This window comes from Malus domestica, chromosome 15 (assembly GCF_042453785.1).
Source record: "Malus domestica chromosome 15, GDT2T_hap1".
Classification (NCBI taxonomy): Eukaryota; Viridiplantae; Streptophyta; class Magnoliopsida; order Rosales; family Rosaceae; genus Malus; species Malus domestica.
Genome location: NC_091675.1, coordinates 50,185,022 through 50,202,389, shown reverse-complemented (window position 1 = coordinate 50,202,389; position 17,368 = coordinate 50,185,022). Strand labels below are relative to the sequence as shown.

General features: G+C 36.8%; 3 protein-coding genes across 5 annotated transcripts; 2 read left to right on the top strand and 1 right to left on the bottom strand.

Moving 5' to 3' along the window:
* Positions 1-354: 354 nt before the first annotated feature.
* Positions 355-5,089, top strand: LOC114821696 (protein WVD2-like 7). Of its 2 annotated transcripts, none has more exons than XM_029094804.2 (10): positions 355-513; positions 631-769; positions 1,100-1,699; positions 2,133-2,507; positions 2,595-2,653; positions 2,712-2,807; positions 2,964-3,059; positions 3,190-3,283; positions 4,063-4,158; positions 4,361-5,089. In XM_029094804.2, exons 2-10 carry the CDS (start codon positions 710-712, stop codon positions 4,397-4,399), a joined length of 1,515 nt encoding a protein of 504 aa, XP_028950637.1. In that variant the 5' UTR covers positions 355-513; positions 631-709; the 3' UTR covers positions 4,400-5,089. The 2 variants fall into 2 exon arrangements, with proteins under 2 accessions (XP_028950637.1, XP_028950638.1); XM_029094805.2 differs by having other exon boundaries at positions 373-513; positions 2,598-2,653.
* Positions 5,090-8,482: 3,393 nt separating this feature from the next.
* LOC114821521 (cytochrome c) lies at positions 8,483-11,348 on the top strand. Its single transcript, XM_029093942.2, has 3 exons — positions 8,483-9,094; positions 10,037-10,170; positions 10,989-11,348. The coding sequence occupies exons 1-3, from the start codon at positions 8,983-8,985 to the stop codon at positions 11,079-11,081; spliced, it is 339 nt and encodes a 112-aa protein (XP_028949775.1). The 5' UTR covers positions 8,483-8,982; the 3' UTR covers positions 11,082-11,348.
* On the bottom strand, positions 11,310-17,031 carry LOC114821520 (uncharacterized). 2 transcript variants are annotated; one of them, XM_029093940.2, is made up of 13 exons: positions 16,734-17,031; positions 16,534-16,618; positions 16,376-16,446; positions 15,970-16,084; positions 15,794-15,873; positions 15,278-15,362; positions 15,098-15,178; positions 13,538-13,632; positions 13,326-13,376; positions 12,572-12,652; positions 11,728-11,800; positions 11,545-11,622; positions 11,310-11,435 (listed from the first exon to the last, which is right to left on the bottom strand). In XM_029093940.2, the coding sequence occupies exons 1-13, from the start codon at positions 16,856-16,858 to the stop codon at positions 11,397-11,399; spliced, it is 1,059 nt and encodes a 352-aa protein (XP_028949773.1). In that variant the 5' UTR covers positions 16,859-17,031; the 3' UTR covers positions 11,310-11,396. The 2 variants fall into 2 exon arrangements, with proteins under 2 accessions (XP_028949773.1, XP_028949774.1); XM_029093941.2 differs by having other exon boundaries at positions 15,970-16,064; positions 16,734-17,021.
* Between the last annotated feature and the right edge of the window lie 337 nt (positions 17,032-17,368).

The following is a 17,368-nucleotide window of genomic DNA, read 5'->3' as shown; positions in this document are numbered from 1 at the left end:
ACGTGGCCCTCATGGCATCCCCATATTCTACTAACTTAAACTCCATCCACGTGGCTCACATGGGTCCACACCGATCTCTAAATAAAACTATACTGTACCAATTAAATTCCCTCTACGACTGAGCATATCGACACTTTATCAAACCCCCCAATCCCGATCGAACTACCAAAACCCACCGTGGCTTCTCTGTAATTAAAGACAAAACGAGGTCGTAAAACAACGGAAAAAACTCGTCTGGGAGCACACGTGGCGGGTTTAGCACCAGATGCAGCAAAAGCCGCTGTGCCGCACCGCAGAGAAGCCACGTCAGACAAAGGGGAGGTAGTTCCTTTCTGTCTGTTTCTATTTGGACACGTAGTAACCATTTTTCTTCTTCCTTCTGCGTAACCTCTCTCACTGCCACAACTCCGCAAGCAAGGCACTCAACTCTCAAAACGGTGCGTTTTCTTGGCTCGGAGTGGTTTCGCTAAATCTCAGATCTGGTTCTGGAGAACATCTCTGCCTGAGTTGTTGGTAAGTGATAACGGTTATTGATTATTTCTGTTTGGTTGCTGAGAAAATGAGGGAAAGTGAAGGAAAATGTGATTTATTTACAGGAATAGTAACTTTGCTCTTTTTCTGGTTTTGTAGGAGTTTGGTACCGGAGAATGTGATTTAGTTCCAGGAATAGTAACTGACTGTAGACTGTGGAGAGAAATTGGAGTTCGAAATGGCGACTGATAATGAATTTCATCAGTCTGATATGCTTTCAGACCGTCAACACTCCCAGGTACTAATTCTATATACTTTCACTTCCTGAATTTTCTGTTTGGTTGCTGAGAAATTGAAATTTTAAGTTTAGTGCATGAATTGTAAACTCTAACGTTGATCTTGTTGAACTTGAATTCTCTGTTTGGCTACTGAGAAATTGGAAATCTGAATTTAGTACGTGAATTGTTTGACTTGTTGCTTAAGATTTCTTATGACATTTTTTTTTTCCTATTTTAATTATGTTTTGTGGATGTTGGAGTTTTAGATTATGTGTTGTAGATGTGATTTGTGGGATTTAACCGTTCGAAGGTTGCTACCATATGATTTTGTTGTTTTCATATAAAATCAGGATGTATCTATCTCTCAAATTTTGGATCATGGTTCAATATCCTTTGGAAGATTTTCTGTAGAAACACTTGCGTGGGAAAAACGTTCTGTCTTTCGGCACAACAAATGTCAGGAGGAGCTCGAAAAATACAAGTCCAATGGATTGGTTGCTCAAAAGAAGGCTTACTTTGAAGAATATTACAAAAAAATTAGAGCCCTCAAGGTATTGCAGGCGGAGCATCAAGAAACCACTGAACCTGATCTTTGCCCGGATGGGAAGATCAATGCCTCGCAGTCCGAAAATGACAATTGTGATGACTTATCTCAAGTGACAAAGTTAGGAAATGAGACAATCGCTAACTTGGGAAGCGTAGTGGATAAACCAGTACAACTAAACTTGAGTGACTGTAATGACAGTACTAATAAGGTTACTGTGACGGAAGAAACCAGTAAGACTCTATCAATTGAACCGGAACATGATAGAATTGGGGCTTCCTTATCACCCACTCCATCGGTCACTAGGAGCTTGAAATCTTCCCAGCCTGACAGCCCTGTCTCTGACCCTGTCAAGAATGACGCTAACAAGCCAAAGAAACATGCATCTCCTGTATTAAAGTCTAAGGTATTATCTGGTCTCTGATATACATATCTCATTTCTAGAACAACCCAATCTTTGTCAACTAGGCCAAGGAACACAGATTACATCTATCTTAAAATGTTTAGTTTTGAATGTGGATCATTTAGTGGAGCGTTAAATGTCAATTGGTCTCCACAGTCAAAGCGTCATCTGGGCACAAAAAAAAAGGGCATACACAAAACATATTAGAACTAGACAGGTACTACGACAGGGTTATTAACACTTCCATAGTCATTTTATCTTCTGGAAAGAAGAAAGACAGAATTCAAGGTTCATTGACCTGTTAAATCGTGGTGTACGTTTTTACTTGTGCCAAGTGTCCTATGTATTGACCTCTGAATTAGCTTTCTTGAGTTCAGACTTTTTCTTGAATTCTTGTTATGCTTTTGAGGGGTAATTTTGGTTTGTTTTTTCCTAGGGTAATGCTGCTTTTCCACGGAACAAACCAAAATTGGACTGCAAAGTTACTAGAGCCAGAGATGATGTTAAGGCATCAGAGGAGTCAAAACCACATCCACCTCATCATTCTACTGCCAAAAGAGATAACAATCTTCTTCCTAGCAAGTGTAACACTCGTAGCTCAGCCACTGATAATAATTTCAACCATGTTTCCGCACGTAAACCGCTCACTGAAGTATGCTCCAGTGCCACTGTTCATCTTGCATCAACAAGAAGTAGATTGGTGTCATTTTCTCCTAGTCGTAGAAGTCATCCAAAAAAGGAAACTTCGAATGGCAAAAATTTGGTGGATACATTACGAACAAATCCACCAGTTCGTTCACGATCTGTCCAGGTTGGTCATCTAGTTTCCATTCAGAATTATAATTTCAAGCAGCTGTTATGCTGATAATTTTTTTTCTCTTTTAATCTCTTTATGCAGAATCCATCAGAACAGAAATCCGTTCCTGGTGGTTTGAAGAACATAGCTATAGTGAAACGGTATGGTTCTCTCTCTCTCTCTCTCTCTCTCTCTCATTTGACTAGTTGGCCATTTCAGGAGCTGTACTGGAGTTTCTAGAAAGCCCTTAGACTTGGGTAGTGAGCAGATGCGACCAAAGGTTGGCCTATCTGAAAACCAGAGACCAAAATCAATGTAATGCATGTTATTTTTTGACATATTGCTTCCTCTAGTATATCACATTTATTCTTCTGTATCTATATTTTTCACTCTCTCTCTCTCGCTCTCTCTCTCTGTCTCTCTCTCTCTCTCTCATTCATTAATTTGACTAGTAAATTTGATAATTTTCAGGAGCTGTATTGGAGTTTCTAGAAAGCCTTTAGATTTGGGCAATCAACAGATGCGACCGAAGGTTGGCCCATCTGAGAGCAAGAGACCAAAATCAATGTAATCCATGTTATTTTGTTATTTGTCGACCCATTGCTTCCTCTAGTTTCTCACATTTATTCATTCATGTGTTTCTATTGATGCTTACAAAGGTTTGAAAATGAAATAGTTGTGCTGTTAATAATTACAGGTTCACAAACAAACCTGCCAAAAATAAAGCGAACCAAAATTTTGGTGCTGACTATGATCGCAAGAATTGTGGAAAAGAACGAAAGCAAAAAGAGGTAATCATATAATGGATGTGGTTGGTTTATGCATGGACTATGTGTTGCTCTTGAAAGTTGTACATTCTCAGTCACTGGGATTAGTAACTTGAGAGTGCCCCATATTACTTTCAGCTTTTCTTGTCTAAATATGTTTTTCTAGTTTTTTTCTGTGAACATTTCTTTCATTATTTGGAGGATGTTCTTGTTTTCTGTGAACATTCATATAATGTTGTTCCCCTAAAAAGCTAAAAGCCAATTGACTTTAGCCCTATCTTTCTTTACCATGAATTATGAAGTTGTTTTGTCAATGTGTGGTGAAGCCATGGTGCTGTGTGGTGAAACCATGGTGCACTTACTTGGATATCAGGATATTGGAACTTCGCAATTGAAATACAGTTCTGGTTAAATGTTATCCGTGATGCTTCCCAAGTTTACAAGTTTAGATGGTTGAATTATCGATGCATTCATGATAACCTTGCGTGAAAATATAACAAATGAGTGATATAGAATTTTTCCTTATTTAGCATGTTAACTTGTTACTAAGATGGACCTTAAGTAGACGACTAGCTAGACGCCACATCCTATTGTAATGTTTAAGAACTTTTAAATGGGGATCGTTATTTACTCCAAAAAAGTCTTCCTGCACAGCAGCTCCCTGTGAATATTATGAAACAAGCCAAGATCTTATTATATTTGGTTTTGAAGTTGATAGTTGTTAGTGAATGTGCTTTTCTTTTCTCTATTTTTCTAAATTTCAGTACCATGTAAATCTCATGGGAGTGTTGTATAATGTGCAGGGAGATGAGGAAAGTAACACTGCACGCAGAAGATATCCAAAGTCTGCCGCAACTGTGGCATCCAGTACTCGGAAGAATGTAAAACTTGTGCATAAGGTTGTTTCTCAATCACAGTTTTCTATTTTACAACTTATTCGTGTGTCTCAGAATTGTTAATACTCGAAGATGTTTTGCTCCCGTAAAATTGAATTTATTCAGTCTTTATGTTTCTTCCGATAACTAACCAGATAGTGCCAGTGGGCACACATATTGTGACTTAGCAAAGTAACCAATTTGCAAACACTGTCATCAATTTCAGATTGCAGAATCAAGTTCTGGGACTCTCCCATATACTTGAAAGGAACCAAGGTACAGTTCGAGTTACTGTGTAGACTCAAGATGCTGAGCCGGGACAATAATCTCCAAAGCAGTGGTGATTAATGTCCTCTACGAAATCAGTTGGGCGCACGCAGCAGGATGACAAAGTGTCGTCACATTTAGAATGCAAAAGAGTGCAAGAACGGGCGAGAACCAGTGCAAGAAATCCGAATGTGCAGCTGGAGAGGTTAATGTAAGCCCTTCTGAAATGCCTGATACATTAGCCTCATATCATAATATGCACCTGAAACAGTTACTGGATAAGAATATAATTTCTATGTCTAACAAATATTTTGGAGGCTAACGTCAGATGAGATCCCGAAATTAGATTAGTTGATTTGTAATTTAAAGAATGTGTATACATAAAAGAAAAGGGAACAGAAACTGCGAGTGCCCTTCAAGCTTCTGGAGAAGCAAGTCTTAAGTGTAAAATTAGTGGCTCTATGTAACGCGTTGAAGATATGTTTGCGCCGCAAGACACGAATTGTGGACATGTTTCCCTTCGCAAATTGCCACCATCATGGCAAAAGACCCGCCATTTTAGCTTGAGTTTACAATATCTTGCGAGCAAGCTGTGAACTGAAGTGCTAGAGCAACTGTATTTAACAGCTACATCAATATTTCAAAGGTTATGCCATCAGGTTGACAATTCCTTTCTGGCAGTTGTTCATATGGTTTTGTAGCTTCAGCAAACTTATAGTTCTTGCATAAGCTACCACGTAGATAATTGTAAGTTTTGACGTCTGGTTCACAACCCGCTTGCCTCATCTCATCAACTATATCAACAACTCTGCCTAAATTTCTTCTCCGACAAGTTTCTCTTATCATGATCATGTAATAACATCTCTTCTTCTCCGTCGGAACCAAATTCGCGCACTGCCGCAAGTGGTGGAGATGCTCAAATCCGAGTAACCTGTAAATAGAAAACAACTGTGAGCAAGTACAAACACACTCTGACGTTCAAGTTAGTAAGCAAGTATAAGGCTTAAGTAGTAGGCAAGAGAATTAGAGTGTAGATTGCGTTGCCAGAGACGAACCCTAGATGAGTGTATTTATAACGGTTGGGAGAGAGATCTTTTTGAGGATAGAATCCTTGTTGCGAGAATCTTATAGGATATCTAGAAGTACATATTGCACCCTCTTAGGAGTTGTGATTACTTGCGGCGTACACCAATTCATAGTTTGTAAGAACTCTAAGGCATATCAAGATTTGACTGATTCCATACCCGGATCAAATCCTATGTCTTGCAGAACAAGGATGGTTGGTCTAGTGAAGTCGCACAAACTTCGCCAATTGCTTCGATACAGAGTAACGAAGCAGTCGAGTTTATGACCGGACTTCTAAGGTCATTCTAGAAAAGCACTTGAATGCAGAAAACCACTTTAAGTGATTCTAAAACCTAGAAACATTTGTTCTAAAAGCGCTTTCAATCATTTTGAAAAGCACATCAAAACGAGTTTTATATATTCACATTTAAAGAGCAAAACTAATTGTGTTTCATATTGGTGTGTAGGGGATGATCACTGCTAGGTTCATTCCAACATGTAAATAGATATCTAAAATTAACCAAGAAAACCTAATAACACCTAGTGGATGAAAATTTATAAAATCATATGAATTCATTCCAACCAGAATATTATACATCCCAATTTGGGATTCACAAACCTTCAACCAAATATAGCAATCTCATCAACTTTGTACGAATGCAGACTTATCCAAGTTTCGACATTGACGAATATCGATGATTTTTTATGTTTGGACATTGACATTTCTAACAAATTCAAACATTTTCGATTTGTTTTGCAGGTTTAGACATTTAGGTTTGACTATAGATGAGTTAGGTTTCAAGTCCCCCTATTTTTCCTTGTATCATTATTGTTTTCGTTTTTAGAAAGGTAAGGTTTATGTCCCACCTTCATGTACATGTGTGTTTTTTTTTTCTTGTATTATGATGGGTTAGGTTTAGGGATGGGCAACGGTCATGGTGAGTGAGTAACTGCGGTTATTTACCTATAACAATTTATGTTCATACCCGCATAACCGTTTACCCGTTAATTTATTGCATAAATGGTTATACTCATACCCATAACCGTTTATCAATGGTTAACCATACCCATAACCATGTACCAATTTAACCATAACCGTTTACCCATTTAACCCTAATCATTTACCCGTTTTTGAACCCGTTTATCCTTTTTTACCCATATTTTCACCCGTTTACATGTTTTTTTTTAACAACTTGAAAATTACAAAAAAAAAAAACAAAATTGTCATAATTTTCGTTTTCTGACAATTAAACACCGTTATATGTACATTTTAGCATGCATTTCCTTATTTTAATCATTTAAGTCCTCATACAATTCCAATAATTGAAATAATAGTTTACGAATGATATTTTTCTGCTACACTCAAGCAAGTCTTTAATTATAATTACAAAGTAAAGCTTCTAAAAACAAAAGGTAGTGATTATCTTGAATACTAGATTATTCAAATCTCCAAAATATTCCGATAAATACCCGTTATAACCGCCATCTCTTAGCTTTGGAAGATCGGTTAGTACTCCCTTATAAGCATTTTCAGAAGCTGAAACATGATTCGTAAAGACACAATAACCATTTCCGAATAGCATCAATGGCAACTGAAACATGATTTAAGAAAACCATTTCACTTCATTAGTCAAAACACACAATAATCATGTGCGCACCGATTATTTTGTAAATAGATACCCGTTATAACCGTGAAAAATTCAAAGCTCCAAAATTTTACATATATTAAATTAAAAGGAAAACTAATGAAAATGGCTTGAAAACTTTGAGTTTTAATGATAAGGACAAAATAAAGGGTGAAGTGAATAGTACCATGATTGACTTTTTAGTGTAAAAATGTGGTTTTTTGTTAAAGTGAACAGTACCGGGTGCTTTTCGTTAAAGTTCCCTAAATTAAATGGGTAAATGGATACCTGTTATAACCACGGGTAATACCTATAATCGATGGATACCCGTTATAACCGTCTATTTAAATTTCACGGATAAACGGTTATACCCATAACCGTTTGTTCGTCTAAATAGTTACCCATAACCGTAACAATGAACTTTAAATAGGCGAGTAACAGCGGTTGCTCAAACCCATAAGTATTTTGCCCCATCCCTAATTAAGTTTATGTTCTTCCTGACTAGATGTAACTCCTTTTATCCTTATCAAAAAAAAATTATTCGTACCATCGAAGTTTTATAAAAAAAAAGAATAATATTCCAATTCAATTCCAACTTGTCACGTTTCCATGGCAGCCGGATTTGATTCTCACGGAAAGAACGACGAGCAGTGAAAAGGACAGAGAGACAATAAGCAACCGGTTTTCAAAAATGGCACTATTTTAAAATTTGACAGCGACTCCGGCGACCCGTGAAAAGGGAAGGAGACGATGAAATATTTTGTAACGGCGACATAATATTCTCTGACAACATCAGAATATTTCGTCAACTTAACTCTAACGCGGTCGACTTCACTCGCCTTCAGCCACGATTACAATTTAACTTCAATAAATCTATTTACATAGTCTTAAGTCTCGACTAGTACGTTGGACCGCATCTTGTAATTAGATATAACAGGACTAGACCCAATGTAATTTGTGTTGTAAATGAATATTACCGAGAATGACTTTTCAAAGTAAAAATATCATTTTCGTTAAAAGTAAACATTATTGAAATTGTTTCGTTAAAACCCTCTTTTATAAAACTACATTTAAAAAAAAAATTAATCATTATAAATCGTTTGAGTAACTCCTCAATAATTTTGGTATAAATGGGAGCATAGCAAATAGCAATGGCACGAAAGATATTTCAATATGCTCATAATACAGGCTGATACCAAGTTGTCAAGTATTCATTCACTTGTGTATGACATATAATGTACATGCTTGTGTTTTGAACGCACTGAGAATCTCACCATTGGCGTCGAATTTATGGGTGTTGGGAGAGAGAAATGGGATTTTCGTCAGAAGACTATGGACTTGTTTGAAAATACTTTTAAAATGAACTGAAAATGTTTTTAAAATGACTAAATGTATTTTTGGTGAAATGAATTTTAAGTTCAAAAGCAATTTAAGTGTTTTTTAAAGAAAGCATCATGTATATACTTCTTCCAAAAGATATATAAAGTGTTTTTTCAAAATCAACTTAAATTTTTACTAAAAAATTAATTATAAAAATATTTTCGTAAAAATATTTTCGAGCATTTTAAAAATGTTTTCCAAACCAGCCTTAGGTTTTTTTCGTTCAACGTGAAAAGGCCCGAGGCCTCCACACGAACGGTCGACATTATAATCACGCTACGAAAAGTAAGCTCCACTCAAAACACGCCACGTCACCAAAACCTAGGGCCTGCGGCAGACCACGTTCCCTTCCTCGCTTCTTCGTCTGGAAGATTCCACGGAAAATAAATAAAATTGGAGAGAGTTCGTTGCGGTGCGTCTCTGTCGAAAATCAAAATCTCTCGTCTGCAAACCCTAACCCTGATCTCTCTCCTCTCCCGCTCTCTCTCTCTCTCTTTAGATTTCTCGAGAAATGGCGTCGTTTGCCGAAGCTCCACCCGGAGATGCCAAGACCGGAGAGAAAATCTTCAAGACCAAGTGCGCTCAGTGCCATACCGTCGAGAAAGGCGCCGGTCACAAGCAGGGTAATCTCATCTTCTCGCCCTTCACCGAACCTTGATTTTTTGGTTTTTAATCTCGATGATTTCTTGATTTTTGTTTGGATCTGACAATTATAATCCCTTTTTGGCATTTGGTTTTTGGATTTGTGTATTTGGATATTTGTTTCGATTGTTATTTGGATTACTGATTCGATCTCTGCGTGCTTGTTTAGATCTGATGGATGTCGTTATTAGGCTATTCATATTTCCATTTTCATTGTAGTTTTTTCAGTTTGGTGCCTGAGAAAATTGACGAGAACTAGATTTTCAGTTGTTATGGTTTTACGCCGATGGAATTGAGCGGTTCTAGTAGTTTTAGGTCTAAATGTTGATCAATTGTCCTTGTTTGTTCTTGAGTTTTCGATTTTGGTTAGAAATGATTAAATTGCTATGTGAATTGTGCAAGTAATTCATAAATCAATGACGAAAAAGGTTATTTTTCTCTTTGATCTGCGATTGATAATTCGTAATCTGAAGGAAAATTATGTTTGTTTGTTAAGAGTTATCGTGCTTTGTGATTGTTAATATACAGAACGTTTTGATGCTTCTCGACATTACTAGGAAATTGTATATGTTGCTTTAGGTTGACGAGATGAGCTTTGTTTATAACGTTTTCGACAAATTTTGATTAAGTTTGGTTGCATCATTAATGCTTTTCTTTTCGATTAAGTTTTGATGCTCCTTAGCATCCGTATATAAAATGAAACCCTGGCTTGGTGATTGCATAGACTTGCATTTATAATTTTTCTATTTATGCGAACTAGCTTGATTGTTCTGTTTCTATATCTATTGATATTGATACGTGCAGTCTTTGTTGGGTTCAGTTCAATTTGAAGTTTGTTTATTTTTTTATTTTATTTTTTTTTGGCTTGAGTAAATTTGAAGTTTTTTTTAAAGCTGTTAACTTAGAATTGTTAAAACGTTCAGGACCCAATCTGAATGGACTTTTCGGAAGGCAGTCTGGTACGGGTGCTGGATACTCGTACTCTGCTGCTAACAAGAACAAGGCTGTGACATGGGAGGAAAATACCTTGTATGATTACTTGTTGAACCCCAAGAAGGTATGCAATTTTCTCTATTTGACGTGCCTCATGACTGGCGATTTCAGTTACTTAGAGCATTAGCTTACAACACTTTTAACCTGTTAGGTTCATACTAGCATTTAAGGTAGACATGCATCGTCAGTTGACTGGTAATTGCACATATCAATCATTCATGCATGTAGGTTCCATATTGAATCCGTGTGACATATAGGTGAGCTCACAATAAAAAATAGTTGAGATGTACACGTGTAAGCGTGTTGGTAGGTGGTATGTTCACATAAAAGAACGTGTGCAAGTATGCATATGGAGGTTTTCTTTTTTCAATTGACAATTTGAATTTATACGAGCATGAAATAAAATTTTGGTTAACATATACAAAACTGTTGCTCTATATGAAGAGCAGCTGGGAAAAGGTTTGGCGAATTAACAAAATATGAAGGATTTCTTTTGTTAAGTAAATTGTTAATTGAGTGCTGTTCCCACCTATCTTCTTTTCCCACTCACCCTGTGTCCTCGTTGCCATCACATTTTCATTAAATCCGGAGTGGGAAAATAAGACCGGTTTGCGATCAACATTCTTTATTCGTACACTACAATTGTCACTTCATATATAATTTTACGTAAATTCAGTGTTTGTACTAGATCTAAAAACTTCTTATGAAATTTCCCGTTTTGTTAGGAAGCTAGCATGTGTTAGATAGTGACAGTTCATTGATGTGGACAATCCAATGTTCTTTTAACTTTTATAACGAGTGAAGAATATCGGTGTATGTTTAACTTGTGCAGTTGAGTTTGTTCTACAATAATCCTAATCGGGTGTAATTGTTGTTATGCAGTACATTCCCGGAACCAAGATGGTGTTCCCTGGATTGAAGAAGCCGCAGGAGCGCGCTGATCTCATTGCATATTTGAAGCAGTCTACTGCATAAACATTTTCATGTCCCATTTTGCAGTAGTTAGAGGTGGTCACTTGATACGAGGCGGACGGTACTATTTTTTTGCCAATAAAATTTAAAATGGACGTTCAATGTCTGCAATTCTTGTTTGCAATGTCGAGCTTGCTTTTGTTTTTATAGGAAGGGGTTGCTGTAATTGCTGTAATTGGCAAACACAACATATTCAATTCAATTAAGACGGTTGTGACTAGATTTTGTGAATTTGGCGAAAATGCCAGTTTAATGATGATAACTGCCGCATTGTGTGTAGCAACAAGTCCAAATCTGTGCTAGAAAATTGCATTTGATTCAAGGTTTGGACTGAGATGGCCGACGGAGTCCTGGAATCTGCAACACAATGTACCATATAAACAAGGTTTCACGAATCGAAAATATCACAAGTACAACAAATCTCCATACGTTATATGACGTTTTCTATCAGGATGTGAATACTAACCTCAACTCCACGAGGGCCTATGCGATTACGAGATACAAAATTAGTTACTAGTGTTGCAAATTCATCAGGTACATCTTCCTGCAGAAATTTGGGACATCAAAGTTCTAGTTTCCTTTTTACAGATTGGAAAATGTAACTTTTTCACAAGGCAAAAAATACATGGAAGATAAACAGAACACATACTTGTATGGCATGCCCGGTATGTCTGACGACAACCATTTGGAACTTGCCTTGCATTTGACCAATTGTGAGAGCTCTGTTGCAAAAGAAAGGAAAACCCAGCCTACATCATTCCTTGATTGCAGTCATTTTTCTTGACCCAAATAAATTCTGATTGTAGCAAGGCACGCACGCACAAAAGAAAACCAAAGAAATAGACGTACCCATTTACATGGAAGTGCCCAAACTATCACTTACACGCAAATAAACAAGTTTATCTACCTAACCAGCCGATCATCTCAGACTTCTCAGGGCTATAACATTGTGTTTTGTATGATATGTTAACACCAGGATATTCACATATAGAAGTTTAAATAACCAGTACAAAGTAATGTCAAAATCTTGTCTAGTTAAATACCACGTAAACATGCAAAATAAAGTGGATACTTAAATCCAATACAAGCATTTGACAAGACGATATCTCAACATGGACTTGAAGGTTTTCCAAGTTTTTTATATTAATACGAACCTCAATCCTTTCCCCTTTTCGACCAAAAAAAAAAAAACTATTTATCTTTCCCACCATTCCTGTTGGTAAAAAAAGATTAGTCTAAGTTTGCAGCCAACGGTTAAAAGTAGATGCCCTCCCGTTCATGAAGATTTCCTATCCTAGTTTGCCGTGTGTCAAACATTAAACCTATGAGTGGGACCCAAATCCTAAACCATTACGCATGACATAAATTTGTTAATATGCATGCTATATGAGTGTGGTAACATAGAACATCTCTAAAGACTCTGTCATCACGAAATCGATATGATTAAAAATATCATCACAATACTTTTTTTAGGCAAGTCAAATGGAAAGAACCTGTCTAGTCGGTCTGTTCCAGCTAACAGCAGGACCTTTGGAACGGGTGATGACAAAAACTTTTCTGAAAGGCCTTCATACCTGTATTTGAGTAACTATATTTACTGATTTCAACAGGAAATGATTTGACACAAAATCAATCACAACGATTAAAAGCATCTCCATGTATGATACTTAACTGAGTTTTATCATTATGCTACCATGGTTATCAAACATTATAAGACATAATGATAGCTCAAAGTGATGCAGGTTCATTTAGATCTCTAACTCCTCCATCCAAAGATTCCAAACCCAACTAGTGTAAACCCAAATAATATTGGAATGAGGGCCTGTTCAGCAGTGCTTCTAGAAGTCCTGAAAGAGCTTTCAGATAGCCAAAAGTATTTTTGATAGCTTTTAGTAGAAGTAAATGCTTTCTATGTTCTGCACTTTTCAGTGCTTTCATGAGAAGCACCAGGTGGTTTTTTATAGAAATTTCCTATGTGCTTCTACCAACAGTATTTATGAGAAGAAGTGTTTCCTACAGAAGCACCCTGAATCCGTCATATGAATAAGTTGCAATAACAAGCAAGCCATGCTACATTCTTGATGCAGCACAAGAAAACTGTGCACAAGGATGCAAAATGAAATGTTCCAACTCATAAATCTTACATAGTTGCGGGCAAGTCTGGTTTCAATTGAAATGCCAACAAGTAGCGACATGGACCCTGACCATTTGCCAAATTTTAAATGGATTAACGAAGTTTGGACATACCAGCTTTTCCAATATTGTTCTGTTTCTTCAAGTCGTGCTCTATAAATGTAACTGCAGAACAATACCAAAACTGTGCCTGTTATGTACAGGACTAGGATTAACAGAGACTTGAAAAAAGAATACAACAATGGATCATGCAAGTGGATAAATTATCGTAATCTTACAGTAATTGTAAAGGAGCAGTATATTGTACATAATACATAAATACTTACCATTTCTTTGAATCATCATACTTTAATGTGGAAGGTATTGACACCCGAGCAGACTCAATGTTTCTTAAAGAACCTCCCCTCACACTCAATTCAATCTACACAGGAATAAAGTTTCAAATTCAGCGTAAGGATTCGTCCCAATCTATTATCTTTTTTCATAACATGTATATGAGGGAAGCCATTTGGTTCTGACAATCTCCATTTTCCTAGTTTTCTCAACAATTTTATTCCAAATTACTTTACTTCCCTTGATCATGAAAAAGTATAACGAATGCTATGATCGTAATTCAAGGAATTTAAATAACTCTACTTTCCATTGCAGGCATACCAAACGAGAACAAAAAGTGATTTTAAGAGTGAAGTCCACAATAAAACAGAAGGGGAGACTTCAAAATCCCTCCTTGAAATTGGGGCCAATTCCAGTGTCCACCCTTAACCCTTTTCTCTTTGGTGCTTCGGAGATGCTAACCAATAAATTCAATTAAACACTGTTTTCCCTAAACCAAAAAATTCAAAAAGCCCTTTTCCTCAACCAAATATGTTAATAGATCATTATGATTGTAACATGCTCGTGATTTTCCACGTAAAAATATGGAAAATACCAAATAAAACAATATATTAAAAAACTTTTATCTTGCAATGGTTACCAGAGCCTACAACCCGCTGGCACTGACATCTTCAGCACCATCAACATTGGTACAAGATGAAGTTGAATAAAAGAGAGAGATTCGTAATCTGATTTATAATATTTTGGGGCCCTGAAATGAGAAAATGGCATGTGGTCTAATATCCTAGTGGATAGGTTGTTGGGCTTTCTACCTATGTGTCCCGGGTTTAAAACTCCCCCCTCCCCTTAATTATTGTAAAAGTTTCAAACTCTCCCCCCCCCCACCCCCCCCCCCCCCCACCCCTCCCCTTAAATTTAAAAATAATAAAAAAAGAAAGAGAGAGATTTGAAGAAAAAAAATTGCTGCCATAAGAGTTGACAAAGGTGATCACCACAACAACATGATCATCGCCAATCATATTCAATGGGACTGGAGTGGACTACATTTGCGTAGAGTATGTGTTTGCAGTAACAATCAGTTGTTGTGGGGTCCTAAAGTTGGAATAATAATCTGCACCATAGGACTAATGTACAAGAGTGGATGTGGAGCTCATGGTAGTTATGGGGTCCTAAAAATTTGGTCTTTTTGTTGTTAATTCATTAATCAACATTTTGTCCTGGAAATTCGGAAAGAAATTGCACAATGTAGTTGAATGGATTTGTTTGGTAGTAAGGTTGAATGTTTAGGCCCCACATTAATCACACTTGAGGTCAGGAAGAAATTACATTGACCCCTAAGTTCAAGGATGCCCCTTGAATTATTCCCTAACAAGACATATACCTTGATCACATTCAAATGTGCATCCTGCCATTAAGAATCTTTGTCTTAATTTGTTCATCTTCAAGTGTAATGCCTCAATTGCAGTGCACTTTTTGAACAAAATTGTGCTTCAAGCCACTCATGCATGCAAGAAGGTACAAAAAGTTAGAATCATTAGGGTTTGAAGATATACCGCTTTTTCAATGCTTGAAAAACGTTGTACCCGGCTTGATAGGATTTTCTGCATATGAACCAACGAAGCCAAAGCTGTTCCCTGAAATATTTACAAATGCCAGTGTAATTTGACTGCATGTATGCCACTAAAGGCAACTAGTCACAAACAATGCTGAAACTAATTTTCCAGTAACCAAACCTCTACAACATCAACAACAACCAGCCCAGCCAAGCTAGATAATGCTTTCTTTGCGGCGACATGTACAGCAATTGACCCTCCCATACTGTATGACAGTGACATAAGTCATCAATGATTAATGTGAAAATTTGGAAAACGGTTACTATATAGAGCTTAAGAAAATGCAATCCGGAATTTTTCAATAATCATTAATATGCTCTTTTACCAAATAAATAAAATTAAAAAATTAAAAAAAATTAAAAAAAAATGTCTATTCCTGCAGCTAATAGCAGTATTCAGATAATGAGCTACAGATTATTTCATAAATGTTGCATTCCTTCAAGCCCAAAACCTCAGGAGTATTTCATAAGTATGGTAATGTAAGTCATTAAAACGAGAGAACCCAAAGAGTTGATTACTGATATTTTTTATACACCTAGTAAGTGTTAAATTTACTTCTCTCAAGAAAAACATCCGAACTGAACGTAATGTACTATGAAAACTTCAACGGAAAGTATATTATTAAAAAACTACAACCTGTGGCCAACAAGCACAATTGCAGGCGGGGAATCTCCATACATTGCTGTCACAACAGCCAGAACATCATTGCACATAGTCTGCAAATAAGAGAACAGATAAGCCTACTAATGGAGGAATATATGGTCCAACCAACATAATTTAAGTTCATCAATCCTATTTTGACAGTATTTTACCTCAATGGAAAGATCGGTATCATTTGCAGTGGTTGATTTTCCATGTCCTCTCAAGTCCATGGCAACTACCCGAGCTTTCTCCTTAATTTTACTTGCTGACAAGGCAAATGAGAGCCTGGGCAAATAAATCATGTAATCTACCATAGCATACCAGATTTTCAAAGTATCCAAGCATAAAAATAAATACAATGTGCCAATGAAACTAAAGCATACATCGAAAATAGTTACCATTCAATGTTCATGAAACTATGAGCTAATTCAAATAACTGCACCACAATAATTAGATTATTACATCAAAATGTGATTGCTTTCCATGTAAACATGCAAACCCAGAAAGAAATAGAAGATGTTTCAGCTCAAACTGAACAATTGAAACCCGAAAAACCAAATATTCATTCAAACATACCCTGAGTAACCACCTCCATGTAGACAGAATACAACTGGTCCATCAGTTCCTGCCGTGTATAAATGAAAAATCTGAAACAACGAAAGGGTAAGCACATTTGAAGATCATAAACACGTAGCGGAATCGGAAAAGTCAAAATTCTACACAGGCAGACTCACATCATTGGATTCCGGAATGCTGATATCATCCTCTTTGTCGAAATACTCCGTCCAATCCAAAGCTGAGTACTTTTCTGAACTAGTCCTGCAACAACAACAACAGCACGTGAGAAAGCATTGCATTGTGATGCCCTCGAGACCCAGAAGCTGAAATATGAAAATTGGAAGTGCAGGGAGGCGAGTCGAGAAGAACAACTCACTGAGTGGGAGGGCGATCGGGACGAGGTGAGGCAAAGGCAGGGAGAGGTCGGGGTTGGGGTGGAGTTTGCTGTTGATTGTCTTCGAGTGGGTCCTCCGGAAGCGAGGTGAGGTTTGATGAATCCATGGCCGTGGCTGCAATAGATCGGTTCGGTTGCTGAGGTCAGTGTGGGACGAAATAAAAACCAGACCAAACCCAACTCCCCGTTCGATGCGCCGGTGACCGACTGTTTTCTCTGTGTTCACAGTTTCACAAACTTAACTAGGAAGTTATGAACTAAAAAATAAAGAGTAAAGTTTGGGTTTAGTTCACTTTCACCTTAATTAATTGATTTTGGTTTACGAACTAAATTTAAATTAGAGTGAAATTGGAGGATAAATTCCAAATTTTACTAAAATAAAAATAAATCTAAACGTAAATGGGTGATGCTAGACAAACTATTTATTTGAATTATATTTTATAGACCACATAATATAACGGTTGATGATTGGATTCCTGATTTAAATTATTAACCGCTACATCATATAATCTACAAAATATGATATAGCAATATAGTCTCTCTAGTATTTTCCTAAACGTTATATACAATAACAAAAACATAGTAAAAAAATATTAATTATGTAGGTCTCATAAATT

Coding starts and splice junctions, on each gene's coding strand:
- LOC114821696 (XM_029094804.2), top strand. CDS start 710: ATGGCGACTGATAATGAATTTCATCAGTCTGATATGCTTTCAGACCGT. Junction 2,808..2,963: donor AACCAGAGACCAAAATCAAT/GTAATGCATGTT, acceptor GATAATTTTCAG/GAGCTGTATTGGAGTTTCTA. Junction 3,060..3,189: donor AGCAAGAGACCAAAATCAAT/GTAATCCATGTT, acceptor TAATAATTACAG/GTTCACAAACAAACCTGCCA.
- LOC114821521 (XM_029093942.2), top strand. CDS start 8,983: ATGGCGTCGTTTGCCGAAGCTCCACCCGGAGATGCCAAGACCGGAGAG. Junction 9,095..10,036: donor AGGCGCCGGTCACAAGCAGG/GTAATCTCATCT, acceptor TAAAACGTTCAG/GACCCAATCTGAATGGACTT. Junction 10,171..10,988: donor ACTTGTTGAACCCCAAGAAG/GTATGCAATTTT, acceptor GTTGTTATGCAG/TACATTCCCGGAACCAAGAT.
- LOC114821520 (XM_029093940.2), bottom strand. CDS start 16,858: ATGGATTCATCAAACCTCACCTCGCTTCCGGAGGACCCACTCGAAGAC. Junction 15,874..15,969: donor ATACCGATCTTTCCATTGAG/GTAAAATACTGT, acceptor TCTTATTTGCAG/ACTATGTGCAATGATGTTCT. Junction 11,623..11,727: donor ATACCGGGCATGCCATACAA/GTATGTGTTCTG, acceptor AAATTTCTGCAG/GAAGATGTACCTGATGAATT.